Below are 27641 nucleotides of genomic sequence, written 5' to 3'. Positions count from 1 at the left end.
AACAATTAATTTAAATTTAGCTTCCAAAACAAAAGGGAAATCAAATCTCGAAGGCATAAGTTCGCCTTTGTACTTCTTACTAATTGTTTTATTTTATGATATAGGAGGCAAACGAGCAGATGATCACCTGATGTCAAGCGATTACCGCCGCCCATGGACACCCGTAACACCAGAGGGGTTGTAAGTGCGTTGCTGGCCGGGACTGTATGTTAATTTAAATATGTATTTTTGTACAATAAAGAGTTTACTATTACTATTACTACTAACTTCTTATTTGCGAATAAGAATTCAAACTCTTAATAACATTTAAACTTGTTTACCATCGACGTAGTATTAAAAAAAATAAGTTTTAATCAGCCTTAGACTAAAAAAATATATATGAAATATAATACTTGACAAAGAAAAATTACCGTAAATTCTGAACAGCGCCAGATGTATAAAACTCATTTTCGTTCTTAACAAGACGATTTACGAGCGCTCGCTTTTGATATTTATCTGCCAAATTTGTGTACAAACTAGGAATGGGTGGCACCGTTTTTTTAGAATATCTGTGGAAATCTCCCTAAATTTTTAGGCATTCGATTGTTTTGCAGCCCAATTATTTATTCAAGAAAGTAAATATTGTATAAGTCTGTTCTGAATAGTCTTAAAAGGAATACAAAATGGATGTTCAATAGAAGAATTAGTAAAAGCCGCTGTAATAGAATACGAGAAGGGGGATTGTTAACGTACTATTAACTACATTTATTAGTATCAAGCAATTAAAGTATCTTGAATGAATTTCTTTCATAATGTGTTCATGCAATTTTGCAGCTAGCTATTCTATTTAGGTGTACATTTTTGATTTTCAGTGTTACTTCTTATTCTTTTTACACATTTTATACTTTTAGATGGATGTTGATTTTTATAGATAGTAATCGTAAGTACGAGTATTCAACGACTGTAATTTCACTTGATTACGAGAAAAAAACTTCAGTAGCACAAATATAGGTCAATGTCGCATTTTGCATGGTAAATCTTATGCAATGTTAATGTATGCAAAGTTGGAAATTCCTAGTAGTACTGTGACAAGACTTTTGTTAAGACTAAGTTTTCTTTACTACCAATTTATACACTAAATAGGAATGGAAATTAATTTGCTTGTATAGAGACCAAATTTTTCTTTCTTTGCTCACGGCAAGGCCTAAATTAAATAGAGCGTATACTAGTATTATTTAAATTCCGGCAACACACTTGCACTTGAAACCCCTCTAGTGTTGCAGGCAGAGGCGGGGCAAGACCAAAATTTGGTGTGGGCAAGCGAGGCCCTCTGGTGGCGCAAGAAAAAACTAAAACATTTTAACGTTAAATCCCAGTTTACGTCTTTGAGGCGCCAAGCCCCTCGGACCGCGAGGCCGTAGGCGGTAGCCCACGTCGCCCACGCCTAGCGTCACCTCTGGTTGCAGGTGTCCATGGGCGAAGGTAATCAGACAATTCGTCTGCTCGTTTGATTCCTAAATCTTAAAAAACCTACCGTCAGACTTTTGTTGCCGACAAGTGATAAAACTGGTTATTTTTTAACCCCTTGTCTTTTTTGCAAAGCTCATTAAATAGTACAAACAAACAACAAACAAACATTTACTCAGCAAATAGGCCACAGGGGCACTTGTACATGTCAAATTTTTACAATCATAAAAATAACAAAATACAATCACAATATCGAATCACAAAAAAAATTATGATAAGAAATACAAACAACAAATACTAAAATTCTTTAGAGATGTAAAAGTCTCTAGAAGTCAGAGTTAAATATAATTTAAAAAAAAGAGTAGATTGTTGTAGTGAGACCAAGGGATTAAAGGCAACCATTTCAGTCAAGACAGTTTGCCGCTCGAATGCAGTTAAACATTCCCATTTAAAAAAGGAGCTATTAAACGATATCAACAAGCATCATTGTTTAAGACAGCTTAGAGATCAAAGTAAAATCTTTACTGAAAATAAAAACATAATCCCGTTTGTGCCATGTTAATTTTCAACTCCAATCCTTATCTCGTAGCCGTTTTTCTTATTTAGCCTAAATGTTTTTTAAGACGGGAAACGCTATAAAAATATATTACTTACGTCTATTTTGCTAAGACAGTAATAATAAATGAGGTCCAATGTATTTGGATGACGCTAACAAAATAAATGATGAAATTTCGAAAAAAGAAGTCTTATTCAACTAGTTATTTGTAATGCTTCAAGTAAGAAGCCCCTAATCAAAAGCAATTCACTCAATTACTCTTGTTATTTTTATACTCTTATTCACAATAACTATTTCTTTTCTTTTACGAGTACTAGATATTTTTTCACCATAAGCTACAGCTTATGCGTAACGTAGTAATACGCGTCATAAGCAATTTAACGGAGTCTTAAGCTCGTTAAATTGCTTATGACGCGTATTTCGTTCTATTGTTAAGAGACAACCATTGCAATATCAGCAAGTGTGTTTTCCTTTTGAAAGGTAACCCTCACCTATTTAATGGTGAAATATGAAATTGTGGACCTATTTCCACTTCACGCCCGAAACTTCAACTTCATCGTGATGACTTACTTGTTGAGAAAAGAATTTGTTATGGGTATGTTGTATGCCCAATGTGAAGAAATAAAACGAACACATTCAGAATAGTTTTTCTGTACTTCTCTGTATTTATTTCTGCTTTTTTAATCTCTATAAAGGCTATTTTTAGCTTAGGGTATATCAGTCAATCATCTGGATACCTTCAACGATAAATACGAGTATATAGGTATCTCAATAAATTTGAAAATGGAAACTTCTGAAAATGATTATTGCCTTCCTTTTTATACTCACAACAGTCAGCATACTAACACGCACATGTAATACAAAGGGCTTGTTTTTCACAAAGGGAAAAAGTGTGACTGAAACGAGACCGTTTCATTCAAACTGGTAACTTATAGACGTGCGTCGAGTACCAATTTACGGAGGTTGTTACACCGTATAAGATACCAAGGTGCAAGAAAGCACGTGCCATATTGTGATAATTGAAAAGCTCCGAACGAGTACCATAAATAAGTACAGTCAACCAATTTGAATCCTAGGCCACTATAGAACCTTGTCGCTTTAACTACTCTATACATGACATGCATCACTCAATAAGCACTGTCGTAGAAGTCATTATGACATGGTTCTATAGTGGCCTAGGAATCAAATTGGTTGACCGTACCTACAGCCGCAGCGTTAATTTTTAGTAATGTCCGAGAAGCACAAATATCAAAAAAGTAAACAGTGTTATGTCAGGAAGCAATAGTGTTATATCATTAGTGTTCCCCGGGCAACTTACTACGTAAGGTAACAAGGAATTTCAAGTCATCAAAACTTTCTTGTTTTTTCACCTTCAGACTTAAAGTGAGTCTATCATCGTTTCATATAAGATAACCAGTATAGAGAAAAAGATTGAGAAGTTGTCTTGTTTTACTTCTTTTCATGTTTATTTTGTTTATATGATAATAACATTTATTTATTACTAACTTCTGCCTGTAACTTGGTGTGCGTGATGATGATGATGATTGATAAAAACTATCCCATCGTCCCGATTCGAACTTTAAGATACAAAAACGTCGTTTTTGATACTGACATATTCAATCCATATCGTATCTTTAGGAAATTTTTGACGTATTTTAATGTTCGAATCAGGGCCATCTGTCTTTTCCAGGGCTCCAAACAATCTCCATATTTCATCTAAATCGGTATGCGGTTCAAGCGTGAAGAGGTAACGGACACACAGAGAGACAGACAGAGTTTCTGTCGCTATTAGAATATTAGTAACCTAGGCTAGATACAAACTTTTATTATACAAACAACACACAATTTTAACCTATGAAGGGTTGACATTATGGGATTAAATGTTTTATTATTTTACACTTAGTTAATTTGTATTTAACCACCGCACAGTCAGAACATTCAAATAAAATAGTACCTAAATAAATTGAAATAATAAAACTCACAACGAAATTAATTTCGTAATGCTTCAAGTCATATAATAATTACGAAGCGGTGTAACTGAAGCCTGGTGGTTGCCTTGAAAAAGATGTTCATTGGACCTGAAAATGAGATAACGTAGGCCGCTACTTAATTAACCGAAATTAGTTCCTCTGTTTAAGCTACGCCAGCCTGAAGGCTTCATTTGCCATGCTTTGTTTCCATATAATAGAACCAATCGTCTGTTAGAAATGTAGGATTTCTTGTATTTGAAATAAAAATAGGCCAACGGCTCGATTCGAAGAATGATTAAGACACGTTTAAGATCTTGGAAAGATCGATAACTAACGTCAAAATTGACGTTTATTTCGATTCCGCTGTGATCCCAATAAGATCTATCTACGATTTTTCTAACGTCAAAGTGACATTGGTTGCCCGAATTGAGCTGCTTCTGTCAATTATGACTATACGACATACAAACGTTGGTATTTTGTGCTGGATGAGGCGAGGAAAAAAATACTAACGGATACAGAAAAAAATTTTTAAAGTTGAAGGCAAAAGATTCCATCCTGTAGATTTGTGTGTACTCTTAGCACACGAAAAAGTGAAAAGTACTCTGGTGATAACAAAACGACCACTGATTATTTTATATTTCTCTATTATCCTTTAAAAAGACAGTGTGTAAATACAATATTTACACGGAGGTTAGCATAGTTTCTGATAAATTATGAGAAATACAATTACTAAATAATTTGGCCCGCAATATACAGCAACACTCAAGTGACGCGATACGAGCTTTTTAATGTAACTGTCAACGCTTATTGGTAGTTAATATACAAAATTTCGTATCTTGTAATGTCCTGTCATGTTATGTCTCATAATGTTTGCAATACATTGCTGCTCGTTAATAGATTTTCAAAAAATAATGACGGCGTCATAATTAAGTGTCACTCAAAAAACTTCTTTACGAATGATTACACGAATACATTTTATATCTGGTATAATTTATTGCCCGTATTGGATTTACACACTGTACATTAAACCCGTTTAATAAGTATGGTTTAAAATATTTTATCTTCCTAGTATCCATATCTAAGGCCCATTATATATTACTAGTTAGTATAACAAATAATAAGTGTACTAAATATCAAATAATTAAGAAGCATGTTACTAATTAATCCAGCAATTAAAAATATACTCATTTCGTGGGCCCAAAACAGAACGACAAACTGTTTGCCTTTTCATCATTAATTTGGGATGAGCAGCTGCTATCAACTTTACTGCGAACTTTGGAATAGTTTTTGACTGTTTTCGTACAGCTCTCAGCAAATATTAAGCAGTGATTAGAAATAGTTGCTAAGTTTTAATTGTAAGTGCAAAATGGCTTCGTAAAAGTTATTTTTGCTATTTGTCAAATATCTAAAGTTTTTGTGTAATGGTGCATGTGAAAACTGTTTTGGAAATAATATATGGATTATATATGTGGCCTGTCCACTGTCGCATAAGCCTGCTAACTGGTTTACATGTAAATTCAGTGTCACTCGTCAAGTTTAGGCGCACCGATAATAAAAATCCCTATAATGGTCATGGTACCAATAATGAGAAAAAAATATTTAAAATCTGTTTTTAAGTACTTGCAACACTTTACTATAAACAGAAGCTGTTTAACACTGTTACTGCCAGCGACCCACTAGGCGGGTTCTCTGTTCGTTGGCGCGACATACGTATCGCGACTAGCGCGTATTGCGTGTTTTATTATTTTTTATTTAAATAAAAAGGAGTCATACTGTCGGTCTGTTCGTACATCCGTCTGTCTATCCGTCCGTATTTCACAGCTATTTTACTCGTAAGGTGTATTTTAATGAAATTTATAACATAGTGTAGTTTGTGAGCCAGTACTAAGTTTAGAAGGCAAAATAAGTACAAATATAAACATTAGGAATAACTCTTCATACACGTAAATAAAAGATTGAAATATTTTTTTTATTCGATAGGTGGAGCTTTAAAAATTACCTATGCACTAAAAGATTTCTGGAAAAGTATTTTGATTAAGTCAATAGGTACGTTTGAAAATAATACCTTCGAAAGTCTAAATAGTACATTACGAAAAATAGGAAATTCGAAACGAATGGCGATAAATTAAAACACGACCGAAGGGAGTGTTTTAAATCGACCCGAGTTGCGAATTACCTATTCGCACATGTATCGTACAACGTTTTACAGTACATATGCCCCTTTAAATGTTCGACATAGTAAAGTAATATGCTAATTTTCGCACTAGTGCGGTAAAGTAGCACCATATGTACTGTAAATAATATATGTGTGAGTAGTCTACATGTGGGTTATTTGGTTGTATGTATTTTTTGTTGTAGGTAAATAAAGTTCAACAAATAGGTACCTAGTTTATACAAAAATTATTTTAAAGAAGTCGGTTGAGACTGATGGACATGACGAAACTATAAGGGTTCCGTTTTCTCAATTTTTTAGCCCCGGAACCCGAAAAACCAACATGACAAAAATGTTTAGTGTGCTTCCCTTAAACACAAGAAGGAATCTTACAAGTAAAGGAAAAAAAAAACCGAAAAGTGATAATTATTAAACATTCTATTATCCATCTTGTCTAGTTCTGCAATTGAATTATTATACTCGTACTTGTACTTAACGAGTACAACACCTAAAAAAACCTTTTTTGGAGTTTAAGTATTTAATAATCAGTTATTTATTTAATGCTGCAGTTGATATTCATTTTAAGAATTTCGTTATCTTTTAAACAGAATTTATTTCATAGAAGAGTTTCATAAAACCGTTTACAGGCCTATAAAGATTTACAATAAAGGAAACGACATTTGAAAGCCCTGGCTGTAAAGTTGATGACTGCAATAAAATGATGCGAAATGATAGAATTTACATTATGAGGAGCGTTCGACTTAATTAACGATAATCAATAAGGCTTTCAACTGTTAAAAAATCGATTTAATTCGTATAAAAATATGAAATCTAAAATCGTCATAATTTTTAAAATTTAATGAATAAAAGTAGGTAAGAGCATATGACTTGCAATCCGGAGGTCGCGAGCTCAAACCCCGGCTCGTACCAATGAGTTTTTCGGAACTTATGGTGCGAAGTATCGTTTGATATTTACCAGTCGCTTTTCGGTGAAGGAAAACATCGTGAGGAAATCGGACTTATCCCAATAAGGCCTAGTTCACCCTCTGATTGGAAGATCGGATGGCAGTCGCTTTCTTAAAAACTAGTGCCTACGCTAATTCTCGGGATTAGTTGCCAAGCGGACTCTGGCAACAAAACACTTTACAGGTTGGAGGGGTTTAGTCCGTAGGCGGCTGGGAGAAAAAAAAAATCTCCAGCGCAGTCGAGTCGGGGATGCTGCCGGATACCGGGCCAGCAGTAGGTATCCAATGAGGATTACCTCCACATCTGACAAAAAACAAAAAAAAAATCTCCAGGCTCCCATGAGCCGTGGAAAAATGCCGGGACTACGCGAGGAAGAAGAAGAGAATGCATAAAAGTGTCACAGTTTGACAAGTACAATTTATGTGATTATTTGCTCGTGTTACAGGCCCCATCGGTATAATAATTATACTCACTTGTCATGAAAGTGTTTATTGTTGGTCGCATATGAGTCGAAGATGTAGTTTAGCATGGGTGAGTCTGCTTTCCCTTGCTTCATCTGCTGCCGCCTGGGCTTCGACGTGGGCAGTCTTACGCCACTTCGGAAGATAGTCGGAGGAGTCATGGTGGCTTTTGTTGGAGTTGTTGTGGGATCCGTGTCAGATTCTAGAAGAAGAGTCGATAGTTTAACCTTTTAAGTTTTAAAACTAACCACAAAACTAAAATTAAGCTGGCTGCATTTCCCCCTTTGGATTGCTATGCCGATCCGAGGAAGGAGTCAGTTTTATGGTCCCTCGTGACATCAATGTTTTTTTTTGAAGTAACCTAATAAATTAAGAGCCCTTAGACACCACGGTCTTGAGAGTTTTGACTGCAAAAGCCGCAAATATATGCCGGCTGGTTTCCGAATTGAATTTGTATGCAGACATTTTAATAAGTGCTACATAAATGCATGCTAACGAACAGTCAAGAACTTTAATTGTTAAAACATTGGAAATTCATGGGATAGCAAATAAGATTAAACGCTAACACGTGACCGTACGCGTACTATACAAAAATTTGGTAGGTCATAAATTTAGGAATAGTTTGGTATAAATTCATAAAATATATCAATGAACCAATAATCATATAATTATATCTGGGTTGATCTTCATTGAAATATACTTCATTAGTCGATTAATTATTCCACGAAAATCTATTTACATTTTTTACCATCATTGAATTATTGATGATATGAAAATATTTTTAAAATAAAACAAGGGACATCAGTGTGTCTATTATAGACCCGAGATAGAATACTTTAGGTCTCTTTGGGTCACTGCTACATAAACGGTTATCTGTTCTGCAAGATGTACAAACTAACCTAAACAAACATCTATTTTTCTCTACATCTCCTTATTATAGCGACTTAAGTTGGTGAACTCACTGTATATGGAATATTAAGCTATTTTTTTATAACCTAGATACTCAAATTAAAGTTCAATTTACTCAATCACCTTGCTATTGTATTAATTTTGCACTAAAATAATATGAAAACAAGATAAGCGTACGGCTTTAGTAGAGCGAGCAGCGGCGCGTTGGGCGTCGAGCGTCACTCAGGCTAGTGGACGCCGCGCCGCCCCGGACGCCCAGCTCAACTAAACGCGGCTGCTTGAGCGGTGCGTCCTGTACGGCTTCCTAACTCCCAGCGCCCTACTCAATGCGAAACACTTTAAGCAAAATACCTGTGGCGTTAGTTGGTGGTGCGATGGCCCTGGTGAGTACCGCCGCCATTAGCAGCAAGATGCGGTGCATGCCGCCGCATCCTACCCGCAGAGCAGGCGCCCTGTAATAACACAACCGTTGTAAACAAATAGATAAAAATATACTATACTGTTCAAGTGTAGTATATTCAGTTTGGTTCCAAAAAACCTAACGTGTATAAAACCTGCTAGTTTTGTGCTTGGCACCTTTTTGTTTTTATTAAATATATTTAATTTTATTTTACAATAGGTGTAATAAAACATGCAAATTTATAAAAGCTAGTAGTTGTACTAAACACATAAGTAGTACCAGTACACCAATAAAATATACTCTTCTGAAATTTAGTTTGATAAAATTTCCTTTTAAATTATAGATTTTATAAGACTGTGGTCACACAACAGAATGTTGAAAAAAAAATTGGCAACACTTTTTTCATTGTCAGAACCAATACTTATTGGATGGCACCTGATCCTCCTTCTAAGAGTAAATAACAGCCTATTATATTATTGTTTGATGATACATTTTGAGAAATTACAATTTTGCATTCCTTTTTTCAGATATTACTGACAAAAAAGATTTTACAGAACTACAACACAATTCAAACATAAAAAATACCCCGAAGCAGTTACTCATATTAGCTAAATTTAGAATGAACAAGGTATTAACATTTCATATGATACCAAAATAATGCATCCACTTTAAACCAGCAATCCCGTAATCGCCCTTTTCCATAAACTATAAATCAAGGCAAGACTAACTTATTTAGCAGATTTCTATAAAGTTAGAGCAAGTAAGCAAAGTTAGTGTGATAGTTACCTACCGTTCGCGTCAAACCTACGTTGTACAATGAGTTAAGAACTTTGTTCATATCGTGTTTCATAGAAAATTAGCATGATAAATTTACTACCGTCAGTTTGCCTGCAAGTCATGGGAAATTATAGCTAGGAACACAAATCAGGCAATAGTTTCAAAGTTGCTGATAGTGCAGAATTCGATTATTGTTCAAAAAGTACCTAAGAAAATTTATAAGATTTTATAACTAGATAGTCATTATGCAATAACATTAATCGTTTTTCTATGGCACACTTTTGGCCATGTGACTTGGGAATCGGAAATTATTTTAATAGTTACATATGACCCAGATAACCCGACCCATTTGAAGAATAGATTCTGATACCGATTCGTACTTTGTTTTCCTTCTAACAAACAGAAAAATCTAAATGACGAATAGGGACAAACGATTATCATTGGTTTGTTAGATAAGTTTATTAATAACGCCATAGTAGTTCAGGAGATCCTGTATCCTGAATTATGATTCCTATTTTATAAAATAAACAAGTTAAGTAAATTATACTTAAATTTTATCAATAATGAAAGACAGATAGTCCCAGGACGATGATTATAAGTTAAAGTTATAATGTTTCAGGTTATAAAGTGAGGGTAAACACTAATTATATAATTCTTATAGGTAATAGTCCTTACATCGAAATCATTTATTTTGAATTGATTAACAAAGCGCGTCTTGAACTGCAACGTATATTTTTAGTATCAAATATATAGATATTAAAGACACTACTTTTAATCCTTTCTTTGTACTGGTATCTAAGTTTGATCAATACCTACTAGACAATTATCTAGTATAATACCTACTAGGTAATATTATTTCGCACATATTACTTGGCAATCATTGCCCCATAAAATGAATAAAATCTATTTTTTAGATCATTAATGCGAACTATAAAAACAATAATAAATGTAATTATTTTCAGTAATAATTTACTTTTAAGAATGTAGCAATGTTAGCTTCGAGTAGAAAAAATAACATCAATATTTGCAAGTTCCAATCAATTTGATGGTTCCGCTTTTTATTTTTCTCGAAATAATAGCTAACGAAGCTCATAGTTAGCGAATATTAAACAAATACCAACATTATTTATATGTAGATTCAATTCAGCTCAGTTAGTATAATGTCTGCTTCATGAAAACTTATTTGTTTATGTCATTTAAAATGCAGACCGTGAATACCAGTGTTATGATTGGTTTGACGAGATGCTCAAATTTCTCAACAAATTATGTTAATTTGAAACTAACAAAAGCAAAAACTGTAAATGACGAAAATCATGTTCTCTGTTAACCGGATTCATTTCTATGCTTGAATTAATTGAAGCTTAAAATTGAGAACATAGCTAGCTGAATATACCGGCTAAACCTAAATAAACATTCCTCAAATATCTTCTGTACTTCAGGTATGTCTTTCCCATCGTAGAGCAATGGTGTTTCGGACCTTGGGTAGGCGTGCATAGAGCCAAAACCAACACATAGAGGCCCTTTTGACACTTAAATAAAATGTAAGGGGTATACCGAGTGGATTCTGCCGTTGCTCATGCCATGGGACGCACGCAGAGGCAGCACCCATGAGGGTGTAGACTATCGTACTTCAGGTATTGTCATTATGATTTTATTGAAGCAAGATGGTATTGCATATGGCAGTTTGAGTTGTAATTTAAACAAATTTTCTGTTTAGAGCCTATCTTTAAACTATCATTAATTAAGTGCAATAAGCAGTTTCATGTTTTGAATGTTCAAGGAAGAAAGAAAGCCGTACTATATTCCTGATTGCTATTCGAACTGGTTTTATCAAATACCTAACTTTCATATAAATTACTTTTTAAAATAATCATGAAAAGGACGTTTAGCTTATCGCCGCATCGTGTATTTAGTAAGTACTTTACAGTATAAAAGTTTCCTATTAAAAACTGACACAAAATAGACAAAACGCCCACACGAATGCCACAATGTTATTTTTTCAGTGGACAATGAAAGGGGTGACTCACAAACTCCGTGAAAAATGGGACAGTTGCTGGAGTGGAAGCAACATGTGAAGGCACTAGCAGGCTCGCGTCGTTCAACGAACCATGAACACAGCTGTTAGGACGGGACTGGATATGCGAAGAAACAAAAGGACTACTCGTACTTGTTACATTTCCGGGGTTTAATTCTAACCAACAACTACAAATGCAAAGTAAAAAAAGGCACTTTTGAGTCGACACAAAGGCTATCTGGCAGAGACTGCTTGTTGGCATTGAGACCACTGGCTATCAGATCAGCTATAGTTTACTGTTACTTTTGTAACTTTGTTTAGGGTTTCATTCCTAAAGAGGAAAGATTCATTGAATCTCTCACTCATATAATTGTGTTTTTTGTTCATATAAATCTGTTGCGATCGTTTTCATTAAATCCCTAAAGGTTTTTACCAAAAAGGAAGGAAAACTGCCGTTAGATGTCATTTAGTTTGAAAAGTTAGTTGTAGAAACTTCCAATGAAAGTTACACAAAAAAAATTGATGTCATTCAATAAGGAAAAATAAAATTGGTTGAACGAAAATATAGACGATTTAAGAATTTAGGTATAAAGGGTAGGTTTTTGTTTCTAAATTACCTTTTATTAAGATTTTTTAACTAAGGAGTTTTTGCAGAAGTCAACCCTTTTATTCCTTAGGCTAAGGTTCGGTGTTTTGACGATTTACATTTGTCGAGCATATCGACGCGGGAAAGGAGAAATGGGATAAGCAACACACAGCTAATTTTACAGAGGAGCCAAAAAACTGCAATACTTTCTAAAAAAAATTCATTACCAATCGTAATGAAGGAGAATTTCTTAAGTGAAAAACTTTATGTGGTTATAATCATGTGTTCTATATACTATCCCATTATTGTTTTACCTTTAAATGGTTTATTTTAAATTAGTGTCGCTTTAGCAAAATGATCGTAAAAATACATTTAGCTAAAAATATCTTACCTTACAGGTTTAACAAGAAATTGGTCAGGTAAAAATGTCCAAGCCAAATTTGTCATAAAAATTAATCGAGTAAAAACCATATTATTGCAAAATATGCTTATTTTGTAGTCAAGTAAAATAATATACATGTGACAATTGACATGAAACAAAACAAAATAAACCATCTAATAACTTTTCAAGGAACAATTTCAAACTTAATAAGCTGCTTCTGGGGCATATTCAACCTAGGGTGCATGCTATGAATTTTATAGTTATCAACCACAATGAAATGATTGTCATGATTAAAAAAAACACCTGAGAAACGTTGCTTTATTTCAAATTAGTAGGTAAGTAACGAGTCTGAAGATTAAATAAGTCTCTATTTATGATCAATTGCTTACAAAGTATCAAGTTAATTACAATATACCTACCTTAGTATAACAATGGGATATTTTATATTTGAACCCAAAACAGGGAAAAAACTATCTCGCGTTTTCATAAAAAATATAATTATAATTTCCCTCACTTGGCATTTCCTGAAAATATGGAAAATAATAACACAAAAAAGTAAGTAAAAAAATTTGCTTACTACCGTCACACGGGCGTAAGGTGAAACGTTTATATATTTGTGTAGAGTTTGTTAAGTTAGGGCTTGTAGAGTTAAGGCGTGTAGAGTTAGAAGCTTAACTCTACATGTAATAACGTATTAACCGTGCAAGCCATACCATGTCTTCATCGTCTTTGAGATCGGCTTTAACTACGTGCCCGAGGTACTTAAAACTATATACACGCTCCTAACGAGTCCCGTTAAGTAGAACAGGTGGTATATTAGACAGTTTGTTATTACCGGCCTCAAACACCATGAATTGACTTTTGGTCACGTTACACTTCAACCCATGACTCAAGGTGTACTCCTCGCAAACCCATAATAGCCGTCTGAGACCGCAAACTGACGCGCTCAGCAGCACCATATCGTCTGCGTAGCTTAGATTGTTTACGCAAACTCCGTCCAACCGGCATGCTGAGCGCCTCAATCAACCAATAGTTCCCATTTGACAGTTAAGTAAATTTATCTATATATGTTAATTTGTGTGTGTGATGTAGGTGAAATGTCTCAAACGACATTGAATCTTATTATTTGGCCAGGTAAAAATAGTTAACCGACAGTAAAAGGTTATTTTGTCATAAGGCAAAAATATCCAAGTTGAGATTAAACTGAACTGACAAATAAGTATAAAAACTCTAAGGGTCATTACATCGAATAACTTTTCATCTAATCTCCGCTTTTCAAAAAGTTGTTAAAACCAAATAGTTTAGTAGGTTATTTAAATGTGCCAGTGATTCTCTAAATCATCGACACTAAAGTCGTCACTTGCATACGAAACCTAGTCCATTCGATGCAGAAAAATCTGGCGATTCCAACGATGTGTGTAACTCAATATCTCTAAAAATGTCGCTTATCCCATTTCTGCTTTCCAGCGTCGAATATATTTTTTTTATCGAAAGCGTCATTTGTCGTGAATGCAGAAAACGCAGATTTGATCCCAGTCATGGACACGAGTGAAGTCGGTTCGGTCAGTTCATAATTTATAGTATTTCTACTTAAAATAACACAAAAAAAGATTTGTTTGTATGATATAGGTATTATATACACTGAGAATGTTGTTATGGTAAACATTGTCTCTAGATAAATTTGATCCTTGATGCGAAGTAGAAAGATTTGTCGGACAAAATTTTCCTCATTAGTGAGCAAACTTGCAATAATTTCACAGATTCAGATACTTAAATGACTGTGTTTTAGTTGCAAACTTAAACTTAAAAATATGCAAATTAGCGAGTGCGATGCTCCAGAAATGCTCCATTTTATGAGCTAATTAAAATACAGCTGCTTGAAACTAATTTGAAACTTAGTGATAGTCTCAGTAGTAAAATGGGAAAACGTGCACAATATTAATAACGTTGAGTATATTTTCAGTTCACCTTATTCATAGTCCTTTTATGATGATTAAAACGATATTGTTAAGATAATTGAGATAATTAATACATGAGACTCTCGAAATATAAATACGTTAGCTTTATACAACGGCGGCTGAAAGAGGGCGTCAGCTGCGATTGCTGAAGACGCTGTTTCGATTCCAGCCTCGGGCATTGAAGGCTTCGGTTAATGCCACTGGACATTTTGCCTATGTTAAAGTTGATATATTGGTTCATTTTATATATATATACAAATCCAATTATATAACTAAACTATAAAACTTAAAACCTAAATCTAAACATAAATAATACTAAACTTAAAATACTTAAAAAAATCCCCCTGCCGTGTGGTGCCGTATATGCTGACAGCATTTCCTCGCTGCAATTTTTTTAATCTGTAGCGTAAATTGAAAAATATCGAAATTATTTTTCCAACTTCTTATCTTCATTTGATATCCTTTCCGTTTTATAACACATACTAAACATTACACATATTAAACACTAAATTTAAATTTTGTCAATGAAATAAGGCCCTAAGATAAAAAAAAACCGAAGACTTTTTACTGTAATTACAACTGAAGCAAGAACCTCTCACCCTCTTGGGCAACTTTTTAAATTTATTATAAAAGGTAAACAAAGCTTAGTCTAACCTCGAAAAGCCATATTTTACTTAATAATTTGTCATTTGTTCTTAAGAGAAAGGAAATAATACTAAAGAAATACGTACGACCTGTTTCCTTCTTAATTTTTACCAGCAGCTTTTTTTTTCGTTCACGCTATGGCTAATATTAAAAACTACTGCTATGAGTTTTTGCACAGCTCTGTAATAAAATTATAATATTCCTTAAATATATCTACTACAAATATCTTAAATAACGAATGATCTAACTTAATTTCGACACCTTTTATATAAATACGTTTTTTGACGAAACAAAATTTTTGACATCTACAAACTTTAATCGCTGACTGTACTTTTCCTGTAACAGGCAACTATCATAAATCATTTATTTCGTGGTAAAACTTAATTTACATACAGAAGTATATATATTACAAAAAATAAGATTTTAAAACATATTGAAATAGTTTACCACGAAATGGGCTCGCTTCAGCATAATGCTGACCTGAAGGTCAGCGCTGATCTTCCGGCGAGACCATTTGTGGGCCACGATTGCAACTGTACCGCACGGCCTCGTAAAACTGCACGCTGAACTAATTATCATCAAGACAGTTCTAACAAATACACACGTTTAGATTGCGTTGTTTTATCACAGTGTTAGTATGTCCTTTGTCCATCATCAGATCAGCTCGATGGTACCATAATAGTATTGTCACTCCACTTATACATACGTATGTGACATTTCAGCTCAATACCGAACAAATGTACATACATAAAACTGATATTATGTTATGTTGATTTGTGTTGCTGGTTTGTTTTTCAAACGTTTACAAGTTTTTAATTAATTTTTGCATAACGTTTTGCCATGAATAAATGATGTATATTTCTATTTCAAACGTTGCAAGTAAAAGCTTGTTATAAAAAGCTGAACTATAAATCTAAGCATTTTATTGAAGTGAAACCTCTTTCAAACTACACCGACACATATGGGTACCAAAAATAACAAAAAATACGGTCGCAAATAGTATATATATATCGTCTCAAATCAATAATTAAAAAATACTAATAGGTAACGGCATCCTGAAATGTTTCTATCTAGTTTTCAAAGGTTCTATACCCAAAGGGTAAAATGAGACCCTATTACTAAGACTCCGCTATCCGTTCGTCTGTCCGTCAGTAACCAGACTGTATCTCATGAACCATGATAGTTAGACAGTTGCAATTTTCACAGATGATATATTTCTGTTGCCGCTATAACAACAAATACTAAAAAATACGGAACCCTCAGTGATCGAAATCGACTCGCACTTGTTCGTTTTTTTTTATTGTATACAAGTTGTTTTTAATCAGATGCCCAACTTTGTAGCTAGGAACTATGAAGCCAATTCGGCTATTCACGAAACTACATAAGAAAAAAATGTGTTATATTAAAAAATGTTGCCATTAAGTTCATTTGCCCCAATTTTGGAGGTGATGCGTAGTCACGTCATCGCCATAGGTGCGGCTCCCTGAGGTGATTAGCTAAATGTGTTTGTAATTCCTATTTAATTAGAAGGTTGGTTTCAAGTTCGTGAATTGCACGTTTTATTCGAATCCATTTTCACCTTATCATATTGCGTCGACAATTTGCTTAATTGTGTTATGTTGATATTTAATTGTATTTGAGTTGATACACTACCCAACCTTAATTCTACAAATGGTTTACATATCATTATTTTCAATAATTAAGTAACATGGTTCGTGTTTACAATTCAAATGTAAGTTTTGCCGTATCATTATTGCTTGCCTTTGTGTGAACAAAAGTGAAACATTTAACAAATTGTTTTTTTTTTTTTTAATATTCAAACGTTCCCTATAAATTGTTAAACTTTAAAGTTTTATAATTTATACTTTCGCATAGAACTTTCGTATTCGGGATGATAAATAATAGGGCATGACGGCGTAGCGTAAACTTCAAGTCGTCTGACGAATAACTCCCTAGCGGACAGAGCCATCAACGTGGTATGTTCCGCTTTAGTCTTTAATATTCCTTTCGAAGATTGATATTTAAATGTATTGCACATTGCACAATAAAGACTTCAAAAATAGTATATGTCATGTAATCAGTATTGTTATTCAAATTAGTATTTTATGTGACTGCTAGATAATGAAAGGCATTAACGAGTGTGGGTTACTTTTGGTACTAATTATGTATAATTACATACACTGATTTATCTACGTCAATATTATAAGCTTCAACAAAACAAAGTAATTTTATACTTACAAACTAAGTAATCGTCAAAGTAAAGTAAAAAAAGTTTATTGCCAAAACTAGAAAACCTCTTTCCTTAAACATTACAAATTATAAAAATAGAGAAAAAAAAAACAAGACATTAAACATAACATAATAGGTACCTACATAATTTAATTTAATTTCATATCGTTAAGGCAATGAGTACCAGTCTCAGCCTGGTCCCTATTTATTTTTTTCAAAATGGCGGTAATGCAAACTTTTTCGCGCATACCAGGCATCCGTTGTTTTTTTTATTCACAGACAAACTACAGTCAGGCCGACTGCCATCTTTTGATATCAAGTAACATGCGAAATTTGACAAAATTGTTTGCGAGTTACACTTCATTTCGAAAAAACTTCATCTCGACTGGTATTAGAATAGAGGCCAAATCAAATTTATTAGTTTCTCAGAGATGTTCTAAATTTGAATGTAATAAAGGTATCGTTTTTCGATAAAATAAAGTTAAAATTACGATACACCTACAGATACAGGCTTGTTAATATAGGCTGTTAGTTTATCGTTTCTAAACTTAGTATAGGGATATGATACAGATGTAGATAAAATATTACAAATTTATATTGATTTGCTAATTATTAAAATGTCCACACGTTAACCATACCTATTCTAAATGAGAATAAATGGCCTACATACCTATAAATAAATTCCACAGTTGTCAAAAATCTTCACGTGAACAAGTATACCATCGTTGAACATTTGCTAGACCAAATCATAAAAATGAGAAAAGTACGTGAAAAACAAAATCATATTTTTTTATTTCGTAAAAATCCGTCATTAGTAAATGCAAGCCTCTACAAATAAATATAGACTGGTAGTTGTGCGTGTACGCACGAGGATAGAAAATAACAGGAGCGGGTATTTTAATAACAATTTACTTCTTCGCGTGCTTTTCGCGTTCACGTACGATTCAGCGGGTGCTTAGAAAAACCCGCGGAGCTTTAAGATGTTTATTTACCCAATCGTTTACCGTGATCACTGGTGCAATATCGTCTCCGGTGCGTCTCTGTGATTAACGGCCCGATTCGAACAATGCTTATAAGATGTCACAGCCATACGATACTAATCTGTTAGTGTCAAGTGATGTTTTTGGTTGAAAACATGTTGGAGAGGTTCAGTAGCAATGTATAATCACGAATTTAATTGTGCATAGGTAAATTTGACGTTATCTCTAATTAAATGAAGTTTTACTGTGCTTGTGTGTGGCATCTGGATTTATATTTATTATTCTCGTATGTTTCACGAAATTACTTTCTTACTTTCATACAATGATTAAAGAATGGACCATGTTTTTTTTTATATTTTTCATTATTTTCTACTTCAATTAGAAATTATAGATATTACATTTGACTTTGTGAGCATTGGAGTGGGCTGGTCGAAGCATTTTACACATGGCGCCAGCATAGGATTCCCTGTCGATTCCTAGAATTAATGATTTAATAGCGATGTCACACTAAGAAACACAATATTGACTTTAGATAATGCAAACGAAAGAATGAATGCACTAGTTTCAGCCATAAACTATTATTATAATATAGCTTTTCCCGAAAAACGTGTCACTGTAAAGCCCAGAAACGATACCTGGATCACAAAGGGTATAAAAACCTCAAGAGAGAATCTTAATAAAATGGAGATACTACAAGCACACTTTCCTGATGATCATAGGAAAAACCGGATTAAAGTGTATAAAAAGGTGCTGAAAAAAGTGATGATTTGCTCTAAGAGGTTTGGAATCTCTGGACGAATACAGAACTCTAATAATATAGTCAAAGAAACATGGACAGTAGTGAACGAACAGACAAACCGGTGTATTACTGGGAACTCGAATGAAATTGAAGAGCTATTAGACAAGAATGGAAACAGCACAAAAGACCCTTCTAAGATGGCACAAGTATTTAACGATTATTATGCTACAATAGCAGAAAAAATAACATGTAGCTTAAAAGTTAGTGCAGAGGAATCCAAAAACTATCTAAATTCTGCTATGAAGCCAAACAACAAGATACATTTCGGACTTATAACACTAAAAGAACTACACATGATAATAAATAAAATAAAAATCAAAACGGCGAAAGACATACAAGCCATGGATACTAGAATATTGAAGATCATAAGATATAATGATAACATCATGGAATTACTGTTGATTGTCTTAAATAGCTGTATGGAAGAAGGGATATTCCCAGAAATACTGAAAACCGGTAGAGTCGTACCTATCTTTAAGAAAGGTAAATCTAATGACCCAAGTAACTACAGGCCAGTGTGTGTACTACCTGTCTTCTCAAAAGTCTTAGAAGCGGTGCTAAAAACCAGAATAATGGATTTCTTTGAACAAAACAATCTCTTCTCACACTACCAATACGGCTTCAGAAAAGGAAAATCTACAGCCATGGTTATAAGAAGAGTTGTCGATTTTGCTTTAGAGTCTATGGATGGGTCTCAGAAATGCGCAAGCATGTTCTGCGACCTATCTAAAGCTTTCGACTGCTTACGGTATGACATTCTCATTCACAAACTACACCACTATGGTTTTGATGGCATAGCTTTAAAAATGATGACTAGTTATATGCAGAACCGGAAACAAGTGGTGGAAGTGAGAAAAAATGTCTCCTCCCCTGAAATGTGTAAAATAGGCGTACCTCAGGGATCAATTCTGGGCCCAGTATTATTCTTGATTTATGTCAATGACTTACCTGCGAATATACCAGAATGGGCACAGATCAGCCTTTTTGCAGATGACACACATATAGGAGTCAGACACAAAGATCAACCATCGATGGAAAGACACCTAAGATGCATCACAGACATATTGCACAAATGGTTTGAATGTAACGGCATTGTTTTAAATAAAAATAAAAGTACATTTGTGAACTACAAGACACTTTCAAGTACAAGAAATACTAATATAACAACTACTTTTGAGTACACTCACAATACATGTTTCTTAGGCTATGAAATTGACAGTCAACTAGCACATTGCATGCATATTGATAAAGTTTGTAATAGATTAGCATCAGCCAATTACGCATTGCTGAAACTAAAACCTCTAGTTAACAAAAAAACTTTAAAAACTGTATATTATGCCTATGTTCAAAGTGTACTAACTTATGCGATTACTATTTGGGGAAATGCAGTAGATGTAAACCGGGTATTAATTTTACAAAAACGCTCGATTAGAATAATATGCGGGGTAAATTGGCGCACATCTGCGAGGACCTACTTTGTGAAGCTTGAGATAATGACGGTCATATCATTGTTTATATACAACTCTGTGTTGGAAATTCACAAGAATGCAAGCACTTTACTTAAGCGTTCGGATTGTCACAATTATAATACAAGGAACAGTAGTAAACTAATACTTCCATCACTTAGATTAAAAAAGTGTCAAAAACAGGGAATTTTCATTAAAATAAAGCTATTTAATAAACTGCCCACAAATGTCACAGATTTACCTTATAATGTATTCAAAAACACGGTCAAGACTTTTTTTCAAAACCATGCCTTCTATTCGATTACTGAATATTTATCATTACAAAATATTTTAATTGAAGCAAATTGTAAATAGATTTTTAATATTATTAATCGTATTTACTTCGTATAGTAAATTCATAGTGTAGAATATTGTGAAATACTGACTTACCATGTAATGATCATGTTACATTATGGTTAATAAATAAACTAAAACTAAACTAAAACTAAAATTGTGTCAAATTCTTGTATTTTTTTTTGACCTGGATGCTAAGCCAAAGTTCATAGAAAAAAGTAGAGACAGGTAAAATCTATGCTGGCACAATCTATGCAAGCTTTTGACAGTTGTCAACCCCATTGTGTTTTCACTATTTGACTGTTTCGATATTTCTTTACTTATGTACAAATCCTGTCCTAAAACATATATGCCCAATGGTACAGAATTTGCATAGCATAGTTTTCAGTTTATCTTTAATTAGTTTATATTCATTCGATCCGATATACTAGTTTCAAAATAGTTAATTCTCACGAAATCAGAGAAACTCACTCATTACAATAATTGTAATATTTAGTTACAATGGACTCAGCTGGATTCTCATATGGATAAATACTTATTGGAGCATGAGTCATATTAAATAATTTATTAACTACTTACTACTAAGTTGGCACAATGGTGAAATTGAGTCTTGGCTTCCAACACAAGAGCACGCCATTTTAACCAATTCTGCGCGGATTCACGCTAGTTTTCACTGACGCCGAGCTCACGGAGATCTACCTCCACCCTATCCGCCCACCGATACTTAGGAATAATAATATATTAAGTAATATCCGTATTCAAAACACTTTCCGCTGTAGTGTTGCTAGGGATTGCAATCCGGTCCGGCGGATCCGGTAATCCGGCCGGATCCGGCACTTTTCAGGAGCTACCGGATCCGGTAAAATTAAAATAATGCCTAAATACAGCACGCGCTGTGCGTTTTAGAAGAAGAAAAGGCGACGGATGAGAGGTATAAAGTTGAACAGAACAGAAAACAAATGTAAAAGTTTAAATTTAGTGAGATAAATAGTTATTTGTACAACAAGAGAGCAAAGTTTGATATTTCTTCGAGTGCTTGTTTTGAGTCCCGTGCAAGCGAAAGATTCTATAATAGATTCACGAGCGTAGCGAGTTCCTTCATGTCCTGGTACGTGCTACTCTACGTCTAGCCAATTCTTTATTTGATCCATGTAACTTTTCTTAGGAAGTCCCTTTCCGCGATGGTGTTTAATCTTATACTGTATTATTTTTCGCATGAGATCGTTGTGTCGTGTTTCGTTCCCTATAATTTGACCAATATACTTTTCTGTATATTATTATTTTTTTTAAATCATACAGTTTACTACTTTTTCGGATTAAACAAAATAGAACAAGGTAATATTGGAGCGCATTAAAAGTAAAATATCTTCTTTTGTTACTAGAATGGACGTTGACAACGTTACAAAGAATTCAATCAGAGAACAGTTACGAAAACTTGTCCTTTCAAGAAGTTTCATTTCCCACCCCACATCCCATCATCAGGCTTTAGAAACTAATCAAATTTATAATTGTAAACGGAAATTTGAGCACTTGCAAATAGTTAAATATAATAAAAAACCGATTTCAAATTTTGTTTTTAAAGTAATATTCACATTGTAACACTTTTTACTACTAAGTTCTATTTTATTGTTAAGAAGTTATTTATTAACTTCAAATTATAGATTTAGGAATACGTATTACGCAAAAAACTATAAAAATATGTTATTCAATTAACTTGAATATTCCTATACCAATCCGGATCCGGTCCGTCCGGATCCGGCCGGATTGAAAATCAATCCGGTTTGCAATCCCTAAGTGTTGCGCTCTATAAGGTGTTGGGTGTCCAAGCTGTTTAGTAGACGGACTAAGCTACGGATTTGCAAAACCGTGATCCGCCCCATACTGATGTATGGATGTGAGGCTTGGACACTAACACTCAAAGAAGAGAACAGCCTTCAGGTAACAGAACGTAAGGTGTTGAGAAAGATTCTGGGACCTGTTAAAAGAGACGATAATGGTTGGAGGATTTGGAAAAATGTCTATCTCGAAGAGCTCATAGCCGAACCGAATATAATACGTGAGACCAAAGCACATCGTCTCCGTTGGCTGGGCCATTTCGAAATAATGGATGAAAATCGTGCTGTAAAGAGGGATATTTGTGTCGACCGATTAAACGCAGTCCAGTAGATCATAAATATCGATGGGCGGAAATAATTTACATACATACATATAATCACGCCTATTTCCTGAAGGGGTAGGCAGAGACCACGGATTTCCACTTGCTACGATCCTGACATATCTCTTTCGCTTCCTTCACTTTCATGATATTCCTCATACACGCTCGTCGGTTTAGGGTGCTCTTGACCTGGCCTTTCTTCAGGATTTCCCCGATTTGATCAGAGAAAGTCCGCCGAGGTCTACCCCTTCCAGCTCCCTCTTCTACTTCTCCCTTATACACTCTCCTTGTTAACCTTCTTTCACTCATTCTTTCCACGTGTCCAAACCATCTCAACATACCTTTCTCAATTTTTGTCACTACATCTTCGTTCAGTCCACACTTTTCCCTTATCACACTTTTTCTAATTTAACTGTTTAAAATTATTTCCAAACCATAATATGTAATTAATATACGTATGCAGTACCATATTAATTGATGCTCTGAACAAAGGTTTTTGTCAGAAACAGACAAGCGACGGCTCAAGTTTGCACTTAATTCAAATTTAGTTGACATTCCAGCTCACGGGTTATTGGCCTGTTCGATGCTTGTAACCGAGTTAACTCCTTTGGGAACTACCCGACCCTTTTAACTTTATTTATCAGAAATGGAACGAACCCTTTGGGGCGAGTTTGCTTTGCATGGCGGTTTCCAACAATTCAAGAGGAATGTTGACGTTTGACGCTTCCTATTGATTTTTAGCCTGTACAATAACAATGAATTTCGGAAGTAAACTGATGAAGCAAAATGTATTTTTAAATTTCAGTACATTCTCATAGAGACCAGAAAGAGATCGCATTAAAATCACAAATCGTTGCTTCCGTTTATGTAGCAATGTGCAGTTGCAAAATATTCTCAAGATTTTCAAAATTTCTGGAAACTTTAATGAGAAAATTCTCATGCAAGTTTCCACTTAGGCAGTCACCGTTTAAATTATTACTCAATATTTTTAACTGTAGACGTAAATTTTTACGTCACTCATTGACGTCGATTTCAAGTTTCATAGTAAATGAAACCAACTGTAAGAAGGTTTGGCAATAAATATGCAGAATAAATTACCGAGAACATTACATGGGACTTAGCAATTTTTTAAAATTCACATTTCAAATGCACATTGCTACGTCGATGTTTTCTGTAAGAGTGTGATGAAATAAATAAAAAATCGAAATGTGAAATTACTTAAAGCAGTAAATAAAAAAAGACGGCGGAATAAAATGGATTTCCATGAAACTGGGCATGGAAATAGTTTATGATCTAGAAAATGGCATAGAATAATAATTTTAAGGACTATACATGTAAGGGGAATAGATCTAAGGCATCCCCTTAGATCTATTCCCCTTATAGGGATAGCAATTTAGTCGAAAGTACTAATTAGGAGGATTAGGGACAGTTTAACTCCTTTTGAACCCTACACCCTACGCCTATCGTGTCGTCATCGACTCATCGTGAATCTTGTCGCAAGGCACGAGGGTTGATATTGGGCTGTAGCCGCGCGTAGTTGACTTCTTTCGGCCCAATACGACAAGAGTGACATTTCTTCAACCAAAACTATCAAAAGTGACGATTTTTAACAACTTCTAAGCTAACGATGTTGCAGGAAGAAGCATAGGTGTAATATAAAAGTAACCTTGGATTTTCGTTGTTTCAAATAACTAAATAATGGTTGGAAATAGGGTATTCCCTGAATACAAATATTTTGATTGTTTGATTTACAAAATAAATAAATAAAAACATGCGTTTAAGTCTCGATTGCGGCTTATAGAATAACAAAAGAGTGAGTAGACAACATGAGTAGACACAAGTAGACGACATGCACTTAGTCGGTTTTCAAGTTCATTAATAAACTCATAAGAAGAAAGAAACTATATACAAAAATGTAACGAAAATGTCAAAGTAATTACGAATTTGCTACTTTGTATTCGAAGTCCGTAGGGAAGTTATGAAAGAACCTTGGACAAGTTCCCGGAATCCCTCCCTCCTAGCGAGGCGTCCACTAAGGTTCCGGATGGCTTAGAGACCACCTCTAGTAACAATTATAAACATACTTTTTCTTTTACTTCTAATCCCAGCGTCATGGTACCTCGATTTATAATTTAATTAGTAGAAACGCAGTATCGAGTATTATTTAACAGGTAATTATTGCTAAAGCCTGGTTTAAAATTTTGATTTATTGCTGATTAATTGTCTATTATCAATTTTAAGTATCAAGATTTCAAAATAAATATTTTCCATCGTCTCAATCTCTGCTTCTCTCAATCTGTAATTTACAGTTTAGAGATAAGTTCTATTGGGTATGTTTAAAATATCTTACAAAAAATATGAAGTAATCGTAAGAAAAAAGACCTTTTGCTTAATTTTATTAACTTTATCAAAAACCAAATCATTATTTTTAGGGTTCCGTACCTCGAAAGGTAAAAACGGAACCTTTATAGGATCACTTTGTTGTCCATCTGTCTGTCTGTCAAGACCCTTTTTCTCAGGAACGCGTGGAGGTAGCGTCATATGGAGAAACTTAGATAGTAATTTGATAATTAGGGTTCCGTACTTCGAAAGGAAAAAACTGACCCTCATAGAATCACTTTGTTGTCCGTCCGTCCGTCTGTCTGTCTGTCAAGACCCTTTTTCTCAGGAACGCGTGCAGGTATCAAGCTGGAATACGTATCAAATACTCAGGTCTACTGTCCCTTGGAGCTGTGAAAAAATTAAACTTCTAAGCCAACGAAATCAAAAGATACAGCCGTTTATGCCGCAAATTTCCGCAAAATTTCGACACTCGAAAGGATATCAAAATCTACAGGAACTCCCGTGAACTCAGAATCTTGAAATTTGGTACGAAGCAAGGTCTTATAGCACAGATAATGGAAAAATTGCGAAAACCGTAAATTTTAGTTACATCATATAATAATATATACCTACAGGTTTGTACGGGACCCTAGGTGCGCGAGTCCGACTCGCACTTGGCCGGTTTTTTTTATAATACCTAAGTAAACTTTTTTGATAATAAGTAAGTACGGAAACTCGGTAATAAAGATAATATCGTTATATGGGTAAGAAAAACCCTAAAAACCTTCAGATATACCCAATAAAGCACTTGTTAAGACACCGACAAGAATACCTACCTTGTAAAAACATAGTTTTATTTTCCCCCAATTTATTTGTTGATTGAGCAATACAGTTTTAAGGAATAGCAAATAGTCTTTGATGTTTTTTTTCTCAAGATTCTCAGTTTCACATTTCGTTACATAAGGACGTACCTTTTAACTTTCTATAAGACAATATTGATGCAAATAATTAATTACTTTTAAAGTATTTCTCTTTTTACATAGGTATAAAAAAACCGGCCAAGTGCGAGTCGGACTCGCGCACCGAGGGTTCCATACAAACCTGTAGGTATATAAGTAAAAGTTCACCCATTACCAGTCATCGACACAATCGAGTCATATAAATTATTAAAAATATTTTTATTTTATGATGTAACTAACAAGATTTTCGCAATTTTTCCTTTATCTGTGCTATAAGACGTTGCTTCGTATACAAATTTCAAGATTCTGAGTTCACGGGAAGTACCCTGTAGATTTTGATTCCCTTGCGAGTGTCGAAAAGCGGCATAAATGGCTGTATCTTTTGATTGCGTTGGCTTAGAAGTTTGATTTTTTCACAGGTCCAAGGGACAGTAGACCTGATAATTTGATATAAATTCCAGCTTGATACCTGCACGCGTTCCTGAGAAAAAGGGTCTTGACAGACAGACAGACGGACGGACGGACAACAAAGTGATCCTATAAGGGTCAGTTTTTTCCTTTCGTGGTACGGAACCCTAATTATCAAATTACTATCTAAGTTTCTTCATTTGACAGTAATTTGTATGGGAATTTCAGTTACAACTGGGTACGGGCTCCTATTACAGGAATGTACAGTTTTTTCAGGGTGTATTGGGGTAGGATCGTTATATTTAGAGGGTGTGCGATATTAAATTTTAAAATCAAGTTCAAATATACTTTATTCATGTAGGCCTAGCAACAAGCACTTTTGAATAGTAAGACAGTATTACATATACTTATATTAAGCTAATTATCAGAGCAATTTATTGATGTTGTAAATATTATTCCATATATAATACTAATGAATATAATTCATAGATCAAATTTAATACTAAAAATTTCACAAAATAACGTCATATAAAAAAAAACAATTGTATAAAAAATAAAACCAACAAAGGAAGTACATGCATTGGAATATCAATCGCTAAATAAGGGACACCTAAGCCTAATAAGGTTCATATTGTGAGTAGCTCAGGAACAACATTTGTTTATATATTATTTAATATTCGTTATAAACAATTAAACACACAAGTACATGCCCTTACTCAGAACTTCCAGCTCACATGCAGTATATCCCACTAAAAGTAACAAGTAAGA

General features: G+C 34.2%; 1 protein-coding gene across 1 annotated transcript in view; it reads right to left on the bottom strand.

The window, feature by feature from the left end:
* The window catches only part of LOC133532561 (leucine-rich repeats and immunoglobulin-like domains protein 1), a 103623-nt gene that overhangs the window by 55931 nt on the left and 20051 nt on the right, over positions 1–27641 (bottom strand). The window contains exons 2-3 of the mRNA XM_061871296.1: positions 8812–8912; positions 7564–7753 (exon numbers count right to left, since the gene is read on the bottom strand). Coding sequence (XP_061727280.1) covers positions 7564–7753; positions 8812–8912 — 291 coding nt within the window. The remainder of the gene's footprint in view (positions 1–7563; positions 7754–8811; positions 8913–27641) is intronic.

Source organism: Cydia pomonella, chromosome 2, assembly GCF_033807575.1.
Source record: "Cydia pomonella isolate Wapato2018A chromosome 2, ilCydPomo1, whole genome shotgun sequence".
Lineage (NCBI taxonomy): Eukaryota > Metazoa > Arthropoda > Insecta > Lepidoptera > Tortricidae > Cydia > Cydia pomonella.
This window is presented reverse-complemented; position numbering and strand designations above follow the sequence as displayed.